Here is a 17,994-nt window from a genome sequence, read left to right on the forward strand (position 1 = left end):
ATCAGCTTCACCACCAGCAGGAAATGGGTCAAAGAAAGGAAGAGGGAAGTTGTTGTTGGTGGATCTTTATGGCCCAATTGTCCTCCCCCTTGCCCACACTGAGGGAGATCGTGCTCAGCTGTCAGTGGGCACCTGGCCATGCTGTGCCCTGCCCAGCCTGGCACCTGCTCCCCTGGGGAGGATGCAGGTGTGCTTGCTGCCCCAGACCCCTCAGTCCCCAGTCCTTGGCATTGGCTCCACAGACTGGGAAAAGGCAAGGGGGGCCTGGGCTCCCTGTCACTGCCTGTCAGACACATCCAGTGGCAGGAATAATCCCAGCTTCTAAAACACAGCCACCCCTGGGATGGGACCCAGCAGCCACCTGTGCTCCTCTGTACCTCCCCCATCTGCTCAGGGGCAATTTTATTTTATTTTTTTTCCCCCCCACTTCCTGGGCATCTTTGCTGATGGGAGGAAGAGGAGGAGTAGGGTGGCCTTGACTCTCTAGTTTACACAGAGCCATGTCTGTCCTGAGATCTTAGGAAAATCCAGGATAGATGGGGTTACATGGCACATCGAGCAATCTGAGCTGAGTGCTGAGCTGGGATCATCACTGGGTGGGACGGTCATGACAGTCACCTTTGTCATGACAGTCACCTTTGTCTCGAGGGAGGGACCTGGGACAAGGCTGAGCAAGGGGCTGGGGGCCCAGGGAGGATGCTGCAAAGTGCTCACCTCTCCTGCTGCCTCCAGCCATGCCAGGTTTGGGGAGGCAGAACCCAAGTGATGCCAGCTCTGGGGGTGATTTCCCATTGCTGGGGGTTTACCCTTCTCTGTCCTCATAAACCAGATCCCTCACTCCTACCCATCTCCCCTCCATCTCATCCTGGCTCCCACCCTGCAGGAAGTGGATGTAGCACAGGGGAATATGTGCACCCAGTTTCAGGCAGAACTGGGGCTAGACCAATGGGATGAGGTTCTTGGGACTGGCACAGACCACTGATGGTCCAGAGCTCCAGAGGTTTTATCCTCTCCTCTCAATGTCATCATTAATCTACTTTTTTTCTCTCTTTTTATTTTTTTTTCCTGTTTCCTATTGTCAAATTCCAGGCTGTTTTGGTCCCAAGAGGTGAGGATTGTCCTTGCCCTGCTCACATTTGTAGCAGGAGAGGGGGCTGGTGCAGAGAAAAGGACAAAGGCAGCCTTGAGGGAGTGGCAAAACTTCCTCCTGGAGCCTCTGTGGGCTCTCCTGACTGAGGAGAAAAAGCCAGCCTGCAAATGACAGCTTGGCTGCAGTGGTGGCCAGTGCAGCTGGAGGGTGACACTGGCAGGGAGGGGGACACCAGTGGGGCCGAGGCTCCTGGCTGCCAGTGGTGGGGTTTCTGGGCAGTGTCACCCTGTCCCCCTGGAGTGCACCCCCGACAGGTGACAGTGGGTGATCTCTGCTCGGGTGTTTGTGGCTGGCACCTCCCACCTTGCCGGCAGACAGGGCTTCACAAGTGTCCCCTTTCTGCTTGATTTTCCCTATCACCAGCATATGGGGACGGTTTTGCTTTCTTAGGAGAGAAAAGGGGTGAGCAGCTCCTCTGGCTGCAGGGCTGTGAGCCCCTTGGAGATGTGTGAGGCCAGGTACTCCAGCAGTGCCCACGGTGTCCATTCTCCCTGCACACGGAGTCTGTCCGTCTGTCCTGCTCTCTGAGGCTGGGCTGAGCTTTGCTGTCAGGATTGGAGGGGTGGATTTACCCTGGGATGAAGGAAATGCAGACCCAGAGCCTCCACCTCTTTTCCATAGAGGCAGATGCTGGGCACAAGAAAATGCCATTCAGAGCAAGAACTTGGTGTTCCCCAATATGGAGACAGGGCAGGTCACACACACACACACGCAGGCCAGCTTGTCCCCCGCATGCATAATGCAGAGGTTCATCCCAAGGCACCCTGTCCTGGGGTAGGGATGGTGGTGGGGCCCCTTGGGGCATCCTCATGGGACTCCTGCTGCACCCTAATGTCCCCAAAGCCACCCGTTACAGAGGGACCACGTCCTGTGGCATGGGCACAGTTGTGGGGTGGTGACAGAGGGGCTGAGGGGGGTCCTCGGTGCTCCCTGGGGTCACCCCCTACCTCATCCTCCTCGCAGCCAGAGTGGGAAGCTTGAACTCGTCCCCCTCACCCGCTGGGGTTTCTGCACTTTGAAATGCAAACCTGCCTTTCAATGCAAATGCTGCGAGAGGTTGGGCCCAATAAAAGCCCGTGGGCAGGGAGGTGCCTGGCCCCGGGACAGGCTCCCCAAGGCGCCCAGGTGAGCGCTGGCGAAGGAGGGGCGGCCGCCGCCTCCCCGCGAACCCCGGCGGCGCAGCATGAGCGCGGGGCCGGCCCGGGAAGATGTACCTGGGATATCTGCTGGATAAGGACACCAACATGTATCCCAGCCCGGTGCGGCACCCCAGCCTCAACCTGAACCCCCAGAACTACGTGCCGGGGCCGCCGCAGTACTCGGACTTCGCCGGCTACCACCATGTGCCGGGGATTAACAACGAGCTGCACCACGGGCAGCCCGCGGCTGCCTGGGGCTCTCCCTACACCCCTGCCAAGGAGGACTGGCATTCCTACGGCACCGCTGCTGCGACGCCTTCCACCGCCAGCCCGGGCCAGTTTGGATTCAGCCCCCCAGACTTTAACCCCATTCAGCCCCCGGGCTCTGGACTGCTGCCTCCGCCCATCAGCAGCTCGGTCCCCCAGCTGTCCCCCAGCGCCCAGAGACGCACCCCGTACGAGTGGATGAGGCGCAGCATTCCCAGCACCAGCAACAACGGTAAGGCAGCCCCAGCCCTGCAGCTCTGCTCTCCCTTACCGCCCAGAGCAGAGCATCCCTTGGAGCTCTGCAGGGCTGGTCCTGCTCTGTGGCTCTCCCTGCACGGGGACACCAGAGGGACGACAAGCTTGGCCTGCCCTGGGCACGACACCCAGTCCTCAAAGAGCAGGGGAGCTCTGAGGTGGCAGGGGCTGAGGATGGGCAGGGAGGGTGCTGTCCTTCCTCACTGGCAGCTGGGTTTTCATGGCTGGAAGGTCATTTTCCCCAACCGGTGCCATTGCCTGGGTAGGATGGGCAGAGCCAGAGACCCCCAGGACCCTGGGGGTGTTGGATGAGGGATCCCAAAAGTGCAGGAGTGAGAGTGTGGGGCTGTGGCTGTGCCCATGAGTGTGAGCTGGCTGTGTGAGAGGCTGTGTATGGTGGGTGTGCAAGGTGCCCAAAGCTGTGTGTGTGTGTGTGTGTGTGTACCATGGTCTGTGTGTGCATGAGGAGGATTCAGTGCGGTGCTGCAGGCTCTGTGTGAGTGTGCAGGGCACCATGAGCAGTGTGTGTGTACAGGCAGTGCCACCAGCTGTGGCTGGGGGAGGTGACAGCGTGCTCAGGGTGTGTGTGCAGGGTGCTGTGAGAGCTGTGTGGTGCATGGTGTGTGTGTGTGAGGGGCACCGTGTGTGTCCTGGGGACAGTGCCACGTGGAGGGTGGCTGTGGGTGCTGCAGGTGCCCAGCTCTGCAGGAAAGGGGGGCCTGGTTCCTGTGGTTACCTCTGCCTGGGCACGGAGTGGTCATGCTGTCCCCAAGATCCTGTCCCCGCTGAACTCCTGACCTGGGGGAAGCGTCTGGGTGACCCCAGCCCCCCACCCGCCCTGCTGCCCACTTCAAAGGCGGTGGGCAGGTCCCCCTTGGGGCCAGCCCAAATTGACAAGGACTTCTCTTTGTCATGGAGATGGTGGCTGGCTCCTTTGGCAGTGAGGTGAGGTGCGGGCCCTTTGTCCTGACCTACCCTCGCCCTTTCATCTTCCCAGCCTGGACCCTTCCCAGCAGGACCCATGGGGCTTGCCTGAACCTGCCACCCCTCTCCCTCTCCTGTGCTGGCCATGAGCTCCTCAGAGCACTGCTGGGGCCAGCTCATTACAGGAGTGGCTGTGGGCATCCCTCAGGGGTGACTTTGCCTGGAGTTACTGCTGCCCAGATCCCTGGAATCAGGGCCTGGGCTCCCTGTTTGCAAAGTGCTTCCAGTTTTTGGCTTGTTTTTGACTCTGCACTATTCCCAGTGGCCAAAAGCCATGTAAGGGTCTTCTGCAGAGGTGCCTGGGGTCTTCCAGCATGGAAAATACCTACTCGTATTCCCAGAATCTGTGTGTCAGGGATGGGGACCAGTGTGCAGTGGAGCAGGCAGAACATCCCAATAAATGGAAAAAACCCAGCCCCAGCCTGGAAAGAGGAGGGAGAGGCAGGCTGGTATTTCCTGTCCCATTTTAAGCACTGAATGTAACTATTTAGGAAAAATGCTTCCCCCCACTTGCAGTGATGGAGACCCACAGGCGTGCCAGAGCTGAGGGCTTCCCTCTGCCCAGGGTGGAAAGGGAAATGTGATGTGCAGCCCTCCCCTGCAGTGGAGACCGTGCCACTTCTGCAGGTTTTGTAGGTCTGAACATCTTGGTTTCTTCTGAGAAGAGAGGTGGGAGGGAAAATGAATGGGGAAGGAAAGCCATCAGCACACCTCTCCCCTGGATCAAGGCCATGGGTTTACACCCAGCAGTGGGGCCAAGATAAAACAGGAGCTTGAAAGTGCCTCTGATTGAGTTAGACAACAATTGACTTGATTGAATTCTGGAAAAATATCATTAGTTGCTTAGTTTGTATCTCTTAGATCAAATACATACAAAGGAACAAATAAACCAGCCTTGTTCCTCTCACTCACAGGGGAGCTGCCCCAGCTGCCCCACAGCCTTGCAGGGGTGAAAGGCTCTTTCTTGGGGTGCTTTCCTTAGGATGGATGGCCTGTAAGCTCCTTTTCTAAGTCACTCATAGATTAAGGACCTGTCCTTGCACCTCTGCTGGGTCCAAGCCCAGCACTGCTGCTGCTAAGCAGCTGCAGGGTTTGGTCCTGGTGGGATCATGAGCTGGGAAATGGGATGCAGTTGGTGCTTTCCAGTGCTGCCCTTTAAATAAAAGTCTTCATTAAGCTTGAAAGAGAGTAGGGCAGAGATGGGTTTGACATAGATAAGAGTGAAGTTCTTAGATGAATCATTTTATTGAAATCAATGAACTGGACTTTGATCAGTCTGGATTGATAAACTCCTCAGCTCACCGCAGTGGGAATAGGAAATGAATACACAGAGGTTTTTTGCTATAAATATCAACAGTTTCATTGTGAATGCTATAAATCATAGTACTTCAGAGGGTTGTAAATTAATGTTCCCTTTCTGTCTTGGCTTGTATGAACAGCTTCTGGCCATAGTTTGAAAGCTTTTGGGGAAGAGCTGCGTGGTAGCAAAATAAAATGTTGTGCGGGGAATATGAGTGTGTCAGGCACTTCTGCAAATGTGATCCAGAGCTTGAGAAAAATCAATGAGAAATCTCCCAGTGACTCACTGCAGAGCCAGGGTGTACAGGGGGGTGATTTTCTGTACCTGTTGCTACATTCATGCGTGCTTCACCTGGCTGAGCTGAGATAACCCAGCAGCAGAAGGGATTAAAGACCAGTCACCAGGAATTGGGAGTTACAGGGAACCGAGCTGGAAGATGTCCCCAGGCCTCATTTCTCTCTCCAATGTCACCTCCTTTTCTGCTCATAAAGTCTTCACTAGCAGCATGTCAGAGCCGCATGCTTCCTCCTTATTCACAATTATTTGCAAACTTCCCTGTGAATTGCACCCAGGGTTTATAAAAAGCTCAGGAAGGTGGCTGGAAGTGGAGCTGGCTGAACTTTGAAATTCACCCTCTGCTTGTTAGTCATGCAAATCCTCAGATACTGCCTCGGGTCTGGCTTTTAGGTCACTAATTGAGCAGGGGCTGCAGTGCTAAATATTGCAAGTGAAAGTGCAGTTGGAGCATCCCTTGCAGAGGCAAATGTGCTCAGGGCTTTGTGTGGTGCCAATGCCTGTGGTGCCCACACAGGTTTTGGGGTGATGGGGAGCAAGCGGTGATGCTCTGATTTGCTGGGTGTGCAGTTTTGCATCTCAGTTTTATTATTTCTAGGTCAGTTTTCCAGCTCTGTTTGTTTTCCTAGTGGGGCCCATGAACACTGGGGAAAGAGTTCAGATCCCAATAATGAGACAGAAGTGTTTCCCCTGGATACCTGGGATTCAAGCCGTGCTTGGTGTGTTTTGGGATGATGGTGCTGGCTGGAGGACAGTGCCTTGCCCTGGTCAGCCCCTGCATGGGGAGCCTCTCTTCAGGCCATGCTCATTCCCTGTGAGACCCTTTCCTTCACTGGGACATTTAGGGTGTGTGTCAGGCCCCATCAGTCTTCTCCCTTTGAATTATTAACCCACAACCTGCTCCTGGCCCCAGCTGGGGTTTGTTGACTGCTTAGCCTTCTGGCCAAGGTACAGACCTCTCAAACTTTCCTAGAATTGACTTTCCTTGAACAAAAAGGGCTTCCCTGGAGCACTGGCAGTACCTACGTGATGGGCTTGGCTGGCTAATACCCCGGGATTAACAGAGGGACACTTTAAACCTCTGGCCAATGACAGATGTTTCCTACAGGGGACCTTTCAAGGACACCCGCTCCAGTCCTGTTAGCTTTGTGATTGCTTGGATAAGGGGCTGCATCCTTCCCCCACCCTGCCCCATGGCAAGGATGGGCCAAGTCCTATGGGGCTGCAAAGGGGGAGAGGAATCCTGGTATCCATGTGGGACCCCCAGTGCCTCGCTGTCCTGCTCTTCCTAGTGCAGATGAGCCACAAGTCAGGAGGCAGGTTGGGATGAGCTGGATCAGGCTGGAGCGAGGTGAGGTGAGGTCCTGCATGGGGCTGTGCCCAGCCCACGTGTGCCAGCAGCCCGTGTGTCACCTCCCGTCCTCCCGCGCTGCTCTGCTCTTTGCCCCAGCACAGGAGCCAGCCTGGCACTCAGCTCGGCCCCATAAAACATGGCAACAACGGAAGGAATTTGCCAGTTGCCAAAATAAAGGATCGAGTCACTGCAGGGCTGGGAAAAGCCTGCCCCAGCCCCCAGCTTCGTGCTGCTGCCCCCGGGGATGAAGGGCTTCTGGTTGTGTTGTCCATGTTCAGGAGCCTGGGGGTGTGGTGGGGAATCACCAGCTCACTGCAAACACCAGGGATCTGCTCTTCATCCCTTGGGGTTTGCACCTCCTGGGAGGAGGATGGGGCTTGCAGGAGGGGTGTCCTCACCACTGGGTGTGGATGTGGGTATAGCTCTGTCCCTGTCCCACTGTGTGCTGGCTGTGCAAAACCCAGCCAGGGCCAGCCTGTGCTCCTGTGCACTGGTTTGCACTCCCCAAATCCAGCTCTTTGACCAGGTGTTTCTGCCCTTTCTTGGCAGCAGGCCTGCCCTGTTTGACTGTGCGTGCACCAAGCTCTGCCTCGAGCTCTGCTACAACTCCAGGCATGCATTCCCCAGCCACACATTCACACTTAGAGCAAAGCTTTTTAGGGAGCACAGAGCTTGATCCTCAGGGAGCAGGAGAGCAGAAAACCATTGGGTCAAGCAGTGTAGTTTGGCAAGTAAAATGCTTCCAGTGCTCACCATACCAAGCTGAACCAGGTTTTATTGCTACCTGGTGCACATGGGAGAATTGCAGTTTGCTCTGAAGCCTTTGGCACCAGGAAGAAGTGTTCAGGTTGTGCGAAGTGAACTGCCATGGAAAGAGCTACTCTGGGTGTAGGAGCGTTGTTGGGCTCCTTGGAGGGGCCCTCAGACTCCAGGATGAGTCCTACCTCCACCCTGATGTCTCAAATGCCCATTTTTCTAACCCAGAGCAGAGACGGCAGAGTCCATTCAGTGAGGATCCATCCAGCGTTCCCCCCCTCCTCAGCAGTGAGACATTAAATATGTACAGAGAGGATGTGTGGTTCCTCTCACCCAGTTTTTGACACCCAGCAGTTGTCTGAATGCAATGCATTCTGGCAGAGGAGTGATGTCAGGCAGGGATCTCGGGGGGGATTGCCCTGCAGAGGGGGTCGTTTCTCACTGGCTGGGATGAAACAAGCCACATGTTGGTCATCCCATCCATCACTCCTCTGCTTCCTGCGGCACAGGAAAAATAGCTGAGGATGTTGAAGTATGCAAGGCAAGGGGAAGGCTTGTGAAAAGCGTGAGCTGCTGGTTCCCAGCACTCGGGGAATGTGAGGGGCTCGGGTTTATCCCCCCCTCCCAGGCCACAGAGGAGCGTGGGTGTTTTGGAGTGGCTGCTGGAGCTGGAGGGGAAAGAAGGGGGAAAAATGAGTGTGGGGAGGGGGTGAGCAGGGAGGGCATCAGAGGTTCAGCCCTTGCCACCGCCAGTGCAGGCTCTGGCGTTCCTGTTTCTGTGGGTTTAGGGATGGTGGAATGAGCTGGGCTGTCTGAGCAGCAGCTCCCATCACGCTGCTCAGCAGAGGGAGCATCGACCCCTCTGCACACAGGCAGCTGGAGCACATCTGGCTGCCAGATGAGGGTGGCTCCAGCCAGCCTGGAGGCTCCTGAGCTTTAGGAGCCAACCTCAGCCCTTTCCTGGGCCTGGGGTCTCTGTCATGGGGCATTTCTCTGCTATCCCCAGTTTTGTGGGGTTGTGAGGGGAATTTCTCCCCATGGAGCTGCAGAAGGACTGGGGATTAAGCTGTCCAGGGAATTCCATGGCTCTGACCCTGGGACTGTGTGCCTCAGTTTCTCCAGCTGTCTCATTGCCTAACCTCTGTTGGGGATGAGGGAAGTTTTCCTTGATCCTTTCCCTGGGTAGAAATGCCAGATCCTGACAGAGCACTGATTCCCCTGGGATGGGAGGATTTTATCCTCTTTGCAGGTAGATGCTGCTCATTCAGAATGGAGCAGCTTTATCATGGAGAGGAAGCACCCACCTGGAGGGGACAGCCTTGTGTCCTGTTTGCTGCACTTTACCTCTGGTATGGAGCAGTCCTTTCCCAGCTGCTCTGTGGGACAGGACTTTTACACCTGATGCTTTTCAGCATTATAATATTGCAATGCCATCAGATAGTGTGGGAGCAGGCCCCCAGTGCAGACAGATGGGCAGACAAGGCTGTACAGATGGAGCAGTTGGGGCCAGAGCATGGCCAGGAAGATGGGATCAGGCAGGATGGCTCTGGGAGCACAAGGAGCCAGCCCAGAGCAAGGCAGGAGAGCTGCTGAGGCAGCCTGGCAGCAATGCCTCCATCCCCCTGCCAGCACCTCCTCTGCAAAGAAACACCTAGTGTGTCCCCAGGCCTTGGGGACCTCTGCTGTGGGGTGCAACAGCTCTGTCACTCCTGGAGGTTCTCACCTCAGTGGCTCCAGCCAGTGGCCTGGGGCTGCCACAGCCCAGCTGACCAGAGCCCTGCACAGCAGCTCCCCACAGAGCCAGAGTTTGTGGTTGTGGTCATTTTGAGCTGCTTTGACCTGTGAAATAGAGACTTTTCTAAAAGTGCTGCAGTTTATGCTCCTGGCTGCTGGCAGCTGTGCTGCTCCTGCTGTGGCTGGGAGAAATGTGTCCCACGGATGGGATCCTCCCTTTGAAGCTGGGCTGATCCCCTCACAACATGCCAGCTTTTGCTCCACCTCCATGCAGGGTGCCACTGCCACCCCAGTCTCTTTCCTGCCTGGCTTGAGCCAGCCCCTTCCCAGCTGTTCTTAGAGCTGCTCAGCACCAGTCTCACAGCGCCCATATTCTCAGTCTGGTAGGGCTTTTGAGGCACAGTTTTTTACTCAAAGCTATCCTTTGGGCAGGTCAGGACTGGAGATGGTGGAATATCCCCTTCCTGGCAGCCTCCAGTGTGGCTGCGAGAGGAGAGCACCCTTTGGGCAGGCCAGGACTGGAGATGGAATATCCCCTTCCTGGCAGCCTCCAGTGTGGCTGTGAGAGGAGAGAGCTTGGGCTGGTGGGCGCAGAATCCACTCTGATTTTCCCTTACCCTGCCAGGCTCCTGATCCAGCCCAGCAGGAGCTTGGATCCCTGTCTTGGGGCTGCTGTGGGCAGGGAATGCAGGCTGGGCCAGGGCTCCATCCCCCTGTGTGTGCTCGGGAGCGCGTCCCCTGGGCTTTGCACAGCACATTAAAGCGATTCCCTTATCTAATCACGGCTCAGGTGAGTGCTATTAGGGTTACACATTAACAGTGGTAACGATACCCTCTCCCCACGCTGTCATTGGCCCTGCCTTGATCCCAAAGCCCAAACCATTCCCACTGGCCCCACGGCTGGCTCCGTTTGCCTGTCCCAGCAGCTCCTTTGCCTGGTCTTTCAGGGACAAGAGGCTGTAAATGCATAGCAGGGTTGGAAGGGGCTGCCAGCTGTGCTGAGAGACATCACTGGCACCCCAGTGCACCCCATCCACGCTCCCTCCAGGGGCAGCAGCCCCAGCTCCAGGTTATCCCAGCCGTGGGACAGCCTGTCTCAGCTTTGCCAGGCTTGACTGGAGGTGCAGGAGCAGTTCCCTCCCTCTGTTTGGCCACAGGCACGAGGGCTCCCCAAAAGGAACCGCATTGGCTGGTCCCGAATTTCCTCTTTCTTTTCACAGAGCCATAAAAAAGTCTCCAGGAGAGAGTTAAGTGTAACCCAGCATTCATATTCAAGGTAGTTGAATTATTCATTGTCAATAGTATTTCTTGCAAATCCTTTTCTTTTCCTTGTGAATCACCCACAGTACATCCCTGAATTCAGCAAACATCCGAAAACAGCAATTAGTGGAGGTGAATAACTTTCCATCTCTGCCTTGGTTGTCAGCCCCCTGTTTTGAGGTTTTTCTACCTGATATTGAGCAGCGAGTGATGATATTGATACTGATATTGATCCTGGTGCCCAGCTCACCCCGTGATGGCTCTGCCAGCCCTGAGGCAGAGCCCAGCCTCCATCCAGGATGAAGGATGAAGAAGGAATAACAAAGAACAGGCTGTGATGGATCTATTTACAGCTGCAGCAGGAAATAATAATTCCTACTGAAATTCATGGCATATGTGATATTCACAAACCGCCTTATTTCTTTAGTCTTTTTTTTTTTTTACTCTATCTGTCAACTCCTTCACTTTCCAGGTGTTCCTTTTTTCCAAACAGTGGTATTCAAATAAAAACATTGCAAGTAAGATCATTTTAAAGTTATTATCTCTTTAGAGAGGATTTTGCTTTCAAATGTAAAAAAAAAAAATAAAAAGAAGATAAATCTATGAGACAGAAAAATCTTGCAGGATTCCCTGAGCCTGGAGCAGCCAGAGGGAGCCCAGTTTCTCACGGAGCTGCTAAACCTCACATAAATCTCCACCAGAGCATCTGGTTTATTCTGCAACTTCTTGGGAATTGCTGTGGTTGCAGATTCAGCACAGGTCCCTCCTGGGCTGGGCTGCAGAAGTTCTTTTGATGCTGGTGAAGCCTTCTCCCGGAGGGTGGTGAGAGGCAGCAGTGACCCCTGGGATGGACAGGGGCCCCGTGGGAGGGTAAGGGCAGGGTGGGATCCTGCATGGGCTGGGTGCCCCTGGCATCACTGCAGCCCTGCAGGACTCCCATGGGCAGTTTTGTTTGGAGCTGCCACAGCTGATGTGTGCCAGGCAGGAGACAAGTGCCTGGCAAAGCTGCCATCACCCCTTGCACGTGGAATATCTGCATTTCTGCCCTGTCTCTGCAGACACTCCACAAACACCTTGCTCAATCAATTTAACCTTTTTTAGCCTTTTTTAACCCACAGTCACCCTGTGTGGTATGCACAGATTTGACCTGATGGTGGTGAGGAGGGATTAGGTGTTTGCTTCTGACCAGCCCTGGGATGAGCTGAAACATTTGCTGAATTCATCACATCCCTCAAACACGAGTTAGTGGCTGAAGTCCTGTCCTGGTGCTGGAAATCTGGTTCTATTCCTGCAGACTTGCTGGGCTCCTTCCCTCTTCCATGGATCACTGGAGAGCATCAATGCTTGCTGGGGACTGTGCTGGGACCCTCAGCCTTCACCCTGCTCATGCTGTGCTGAGCCCGTGCCAGCACCACCAGGAGCAATGCAGGAGGACACAGACAGTGTCATGGAAGCTGGCTGCTAACTCCAACTGAGAGACTGCTGCTTGTGTGCCCAGGAGGGCCAGCATCAGTCCTAGCAGGGAGAGATGCCTTCCATGCCCATCCCAGGTCCTGCTGGCTCCCACTCGTGCTCCCACTCTTGGTTTGCTCAGTGCCATGAGCTGGATTCTTGTGGCTCCTGCTTATTCAGTAGAAAACCAGCTGCTTTCTTCCATCCCACGTGATGCTCTCCCACCTGCAGCACTCTGTGGCCATGGGTCATCCTGTCTTTACATTTAGGTTTCAGCACAAGGCATGGCTTAGGAATGTCTCCACCTCCTTGCAATGGGAGAGCAGGAGAGAGACACTGTCAAAAATAAAACTGAGCTGGTTGACAAACAGATTTGCAGCCTGGAGGTTGGGGTTTTGCTCTGTGGATGTTCTCTGATGTCTTATTAAGGTTTCTAGAGCCCAGTTTTCCTCTGCACTACCTAAACTCCTGCTTCCACTCAGATGGTGTCAGAATATAAGAGTCTGCCCAGTGTCCAAGTGATTTGGGCTAAATGGGTGGATGTGAAAAGACTCATTAGGGAGAACAGATGAACAGGATGGCAGGCACACAAAGATCCCATTTCCTGGCAGAACCAGGCTGCAAGCCCGGTTATGTAGGTTGCTGGGTCACTAGAAATCCCTTTCTGCACACCTGCAGCAGTGGTGAGCAGTATGTTGTCCATGTTGATACAACCAGGGCAGCCCCAGGGAAATCCATGGAGCTGTTCTGAGCTTGCTCCCACTCCTTCTCACAGCAGCACTGCTGTCAGCATCAGAAATTCAGAAGAAGATGGGCAAACACATCTGCCAGGCAAACAAATGGCCAGGCATCATCCCTCTCAATTCCCTGGAACAGGATTTTGTAATTTTGGGTGGAGAAGCAAATATTCACAGCTGTGTTTATTCCCTGCCTATGGGCTCTTCTACAGAGGAAAACACCAGGAACTTGTCAGCAAACTGCCAGGCATGGGTGTCCTCCCTCAGAGTTCCACAGCTCACCCTGTGTGCCTGTGGAATAACAAAGGAACTCGGGAAGAGACAGCTGGGCTACCTTTGACTGTGTGTTTCTGCTAGAAAGCAGCAGGTGCTGTTTGCAGACCCATGGGATGTGCATCTGTGTGGATCCTGATGGCCCCAAGCTCTGTCCATACCTGGGGGACCAAGGAGAGATTCAGACTGGCTTTGGCCAAGCACCCCTGGCCCATGGAGCCAGGTCCCAGGGGTGCTTAGGCATCATGTGGGCATCTTTAAAGACTGCACATAAAGCACTGCCCTCTGTCTTAGCTCAGTGCAGGGAGAAGGAGAGTAACCCTCAGGGTGGCAGAGAAATGTGGTCCTTGCAGGGTTTTCTGTCCTTCCCCTCTTCTGATCCATGCACATTCAAGTGATGGCACCTTGGTTTGGGGCTTCTTAGAAGAAGAGCTGGGCTTTCCTTAGCCCTGCCAGGCTGCCTGTCCTCAGCCCAGCACAGGACCTGCAGCTCTGCTCCTCAAGGGCCCATGTGTCATGACATGGGGATTTATGGTCCATCCTCTGGGGCGCCTCTGAATCCCTCCTGCTCTTTCCTCCAAGCAATTCCAAAAAGCCCAGGTACTTCCCAACAAGAAGCAACACTCTGGTGCGAAACAGGAAGGATGTTAAAGCCAGTAGGAGCCTCCTGACTCTCCCACTGGTCCCCAGGGCATTGCCATGTTTCTCCTGAGCTCTCCACAGGTTGTGTGTCTCCTCCGTGCCCTCGGGAATGCTCCTTCCATTCCACTGCTCCCCTCCTTCCTCCGCTGGCTCACCCCTCACTCTGCTCTCTCTGCCAGGCAAGACCAGGACAAAAGACAAGTACCGGGTGGTGTACACGGACCACCAGCGCCTGGAGCTGGAGAAGGAGTTCCACTACAGCCGCTACATCACCATCCGCCGCAAGGCCGAGCTGGCGGCGGCCCTGGGGCTGACCGAGCGGCAGGTCAGTGCTGCAGAGCCCAGGGAAACCTGCCCAGCTGGACACGGGGAGGGGGAAGGGCCAGGGCTTTAGCCCAAGCAGTTAGAGGAGCCCCACCTTGCTGCACAGACATCCCTTCCTTTCCGAACTTTGGGATGCCCTCCCTGCCCCATGGGGAGTGGAGGTTGTCATCCTTGCCCGCGTCCATCCTCATCTCTTCGTTGCCATCTTTTGCTTTCTGCAGGTGAAAATCTGGTTTCAGAACCGGAGGGCGAAGGAGAGGAAGGTGAACAAGAAGAAGCTGCAGCAGCAGAGCCAGCCCACCAGCACCACCACACCAACCCCACCAGCTGTCAGCACCCTGGGCCCCATCGGAGGCCTCTGCAGCAGCAATGCCCCCAACCTCGTCTCCTCATCTCCGCTGACGATCAAGGAAGAATTCATGCCTTAACCCTCTTCACCAGTGACAGACCCCAAGAGAAAAGCACTATCCAGCACAGCCCTGCCAGCCCACGTGCTCTGAAGGGTGACAGCCCCTTCCAAAGACATGACTGTCCCTGGCTGAACCGATGGGGCAGACAGCAAGGCTGGGCCAGGTGGCACTGGGGCCTTCCCAAGGGACTGGGGGGCTCCCCACTGTGTAAAAAACATGGGTTAGGTACCGCTGTCCCATAGGAACCACACACTGGTTTGGTCTCTGGTCTGTGTCCAAGGTCCTGGTGTCAGCAGAAGGAAGGGGGTGATAGTGGAGGAGGGCTTTCCTGTGGTGCTCCAGGTGCTTCCTTTGGTGTTCCTGGCAATCCAGCTGCCTGGTGCTTTTGGGCAGTTCGAACAAGACTGAAACAGAAAAAAGACCTGGCTGGACTCAAGGCAAAATGAATTTCTGCTGAGCTGGTGTCCCGGGAAGCGAGGTGAGGAGGGCAGAGCAAGCTGGGCTCTGGGAGCCAGGCAAGGCCTGGGCTGTGGGATGTGGCATGGGAGCCCTTCAAACCACAGTGGTGGTGGCAAGCTGGAGCACACCCTTGGCAAGAGTACCTGAACATCCCCACCCTTGTCCCCAGTGACCCTGGCAGTGCCCAGCCCTGCATCCCAGCCCTGCCCCTGCAGCCACACAGAGCCCTGGTCTCCTGGCTGTGCCATGGCAAGGTGACACTGCAGCCATCCTCCACCTGGAGCACAGGGAGAGGGTAGAAGGGAGCCTGGCACAGGCACATTTGGGGCAGACCACCCTGCTGAGCCCTTCCCTGGGGAAGGGAAGGAGAACAGAAGTTTTGCCATTGGGACAGGGTCCAAGAACCAGCCCCAGGCTGTCCAGAAGGGCCAATACTGGGAGAGTTTTGGGTGCTGGTCCAAGGAAGCACAGTAACTGCAGGCACCAGGAGCTGCTGCCGGGTGGGCAGGGGCCTCCTCAGGCATGCAGGAAGTGGCTGGCATGTGCCCTGGTGTTAGGTGATGGAGAGGTGGTTTTCAGAAAGACAAAGAAGCATTTATTTTCCTATTTTCTTTAAAATTCAGATTACAGGACTACAGATTTTGTCCTCCCTGTCTCCCTGTTCCTCCATGCACTGCACTCCTCACCCACTGTGTTCCCTAGGCCAGTTAGCTAAACCCCATCCATTCCTACTGGTGAACTTCAGCTGGGAAATCCCTTTATCCTGTTGAGTCTTGACCATTGTACAGCCCCAGGTTGATGTACAGCCCAGTTTCAGCAACCCCAAAGGCCAGTGGGGCACAGCTGGGGCACAGGAGAGTCTCTAGTTCCTTCTCAGGTTGCACCACGTGCTCCTCAGCTGCAGTTAGGAAGACCAAGAAGGGATGAGGGAGCATGAGCCTTGTATGACTTGTGTGACATTTCTCAGCATTTTCTCTCCAAGCTCTGGGAGGATGGAGCAGTAGACACGTCACTGCCTGAAGACCACCCAGTCAAACCTCACATCCCACCTGGCACTGCTGCTGCCTCGCATCCCTTGGCCACACCGTCCACTGCCAGCCCCCACCATCCCAGCCCCCAGAACACAAAGTCCCCAGGTGTGCTGTGGCTTTTACAAGTGTGTCCCTGTTATCCCACTGCATGCACTGCTCTGCTCCAGCCCTCAAAGGCTTTGGCTCTCCCTCCTGCCAGTGACACTTCCCACGGCCACTGTTGCCAGGTGCGCTCGGTGATGAGGACAAATGTTTGCATCAGCTCAGGACTTCAGCTCAGTTTTTGTGTATATAAGGCAGAACTGGTTTTCCTTTTTATTTTTTAGGCATTGGTGAAAATAAAACCAAGCAGGGATCCTGTGTGACACAGGTTTGTGGCTGTCATTCCTGCCTGTGGTGGTGTGGCAGGGGACGATGCTGGCTTTGGGGTCGCACTGGTGCTGATGCTCCTGGGCACAGCCAGGGCTGGGAAGGTGCAGCAGCCTTGTCCCTGCTGCACACAGTGTGCCTGTCCCACAGGGACACTGCTGGCAGTGGCATGGCTCATATCACTGCCACGTCTCATTCCTTTGGCACCAAGAGGGATGGCAGACACGATGGCTGCAAACTCGCAGCACTGGAGGCAGAGGGGAGAGGGTGAGGCCATTGTTGGGCTGGCAGAGGCCAAAGAACAAGGCCAGCTGCCCACGGATGTGGCCACCTCCCGTTGGCGCCTCCTGGTCTCTAATCTCATTTTATGGCTGTCGATGGGCTGAATATCCTCCTTGTCCAAGATGAATAAACAGAGAATGAGGATGTGAGATAGTGCCTGGGACAGCTGGCATTGGTGCCTGACACTCTCCCCTCTCCATCCCATCAGTGCTCCCCTCATCTAGCAGAACACTGAGCAAGCAGCTGCAAGCAGCTGCCCTCGAATCCCTGCCCCAAATGGCTCCTCCAGCCCCAAAGCTCTTCCCAGTGCCAAGCATTGCATGGGGTGTGTTGAGGTGCCAGGGCAGGGCAGCTGGATGTGGAAGGACACCTGAAGCAGGATAAAGTCCTCATGGGTGGAGGAGATGGAGGAGTGGGAACAGGATGAGGTGGCATTGCTGAGAGAAGGACAGAGCAAAGTGTTTGTTCCTGCAATTGCAACAGACACTGCACCTACTGCTGCACCTACTGCTGCACCCTGGTGACCCTGCACTCACCAGCATGGTGGCAGGCTGCCCATGGCACAGGAGAAACACCTCATGCACCCCTGCAAGGAAACGTGGGGAATCAGGAACTAAAGCAGGCAGGGGGATGTAAATGCAATGGAGCTGGTGCTGTACAGGAAAGGGATGAGGCTGAACCAGCCACCTGCCTGAAGAGCTGGGCTGGACTGGGGAAACTGGAGCTGCTTCTGTGTGCAGACTCCAGCATGGTCCCCACAGTGGGGGCTGGCTCCCCCACACTCATCCTCCCTCCTTGGGCTTTGGCTGCCCTTAATGCCCAATTTTGCCATTGCCACGTGGAGACCAGCAGCGGGGTCCTGCCCTGGCAGGGAGGGGTGATGGCAGCACTGGGCATCACTCTTGTCTGCAAGGGGGAGCCCACAGACAGCAGTCCTGGTGGGGGACAAATGTGCATCTCCCAAGTCCACCTGCAGTGTTGGGTGGCCTGCAGGGAGGTGAGGGGCTGGGGCAGAGGGAAGATGCTCCACTGCCTGCTCAGAGAGGCTGCGGGCGCTGTTGACAAGATGAAATTCCAACTGATACCCTAATCTGGCGCCTGCCTGTTTGCACAGCAGGGTAAAAGTCCAGGGAGCTGTGGGCTGTGCCCTTGGGTCCCTGCCACCCGTGTGTGCACAGGGAGCCGGCGCTGGCGGGAAGAGGCAATAAATGCACCCACACACCCAGCCACCCCTTCCCCCTACACACACACACGCCCCTTGACCGGGTGACGAAATGCATCTGCTCTGCTCCCCCTCCCATGTCCTCCCCTGCGCCCTGCATCTGCCGTTTGGGCAGGGATGGGTGAACTGTGCAGGGCCCTCCCTGTGCCAGGAAAGGCACTGGTGGACACCATGTCCCCACCAGCTTTGGAACCTTTGGTTCAAACCTCCTGGACACGTGTCACCTTGGCGGTTTCACCCCTGGCAGGTGACAAACACCTGGTTCTAGCACCTGCAGCAGCTGCCTCCCGAGTCACATGT

General features: G+C 55.6%; 1 protein-coding gene across 1 annotated transcript; it reads left to right on the forward strand.

Moving 5' to 3' along the window:
• Positions 1 to 2,324: 2,324 nt before the first annotated feature.
• Positions 2,325 to 14,399, forward strand: CDX1 (caudal type homeobox 1). The gene is made up of 3 exons (XM_039701658.1): positions 2,325 to 2,788; positions 13,777 to 13,922; positions 14,143 to 14,399. Exons 1-3 carry the CDS (start codon positions 2,359 to 2,361, stop codon positions 14,347 to 14,349), a joined length of 783 nt encoding a protein of 260 aa, XP_039557592.1. The 5' UTR covers positions 2,325 to 2,358; the 3' UTR covers positions 14,350 to 14,399.
• Positions 14,400 to 17,994: the final 3,595 nt, after the last annotated feature.

The sequence above is a fragment of the Passer montanus genome, unplaced genomic scaffold (genome assembly GCF_014805655.1).
Source record: "Passer montanus isolate IOZ18808 unplaced genomic scaffold, ASM1480565v1 scaffold15, whole genome shotgun sequence".
Taxonomy (NCBI): domain Eukaryota; kingdom Metazoa; phylum Chordata; class Aves; order Passeriformes; family Passeridae; genus Passer; species Passer montanus.

Excerpts from the sequence above, each read along its gene's own strand:
- CDX1 (XM_039701658.1), top strand. The coding sequence starts at position 2,359 with ATGTACCTGGGATATCTGCTGGATAAGGACACCAACATGTATCCCAGC. Across the intron at positions 2,789-13,776 it reads TCCCAGCACCAGCAACAACG|GCAAGACCAGGACAAAAGAC; the intron begins GTAAGGCAGCCC and ends TCTCTCTGCCAG. Across the intron at positions 13,923-14,142 it reads TGGGGCTGACCGAGCGGCAG|GTGAAAATCTGGTTTCAGAA; the intron begins GTCAGTGCTGCA and ends TGCTTTCTGCAG.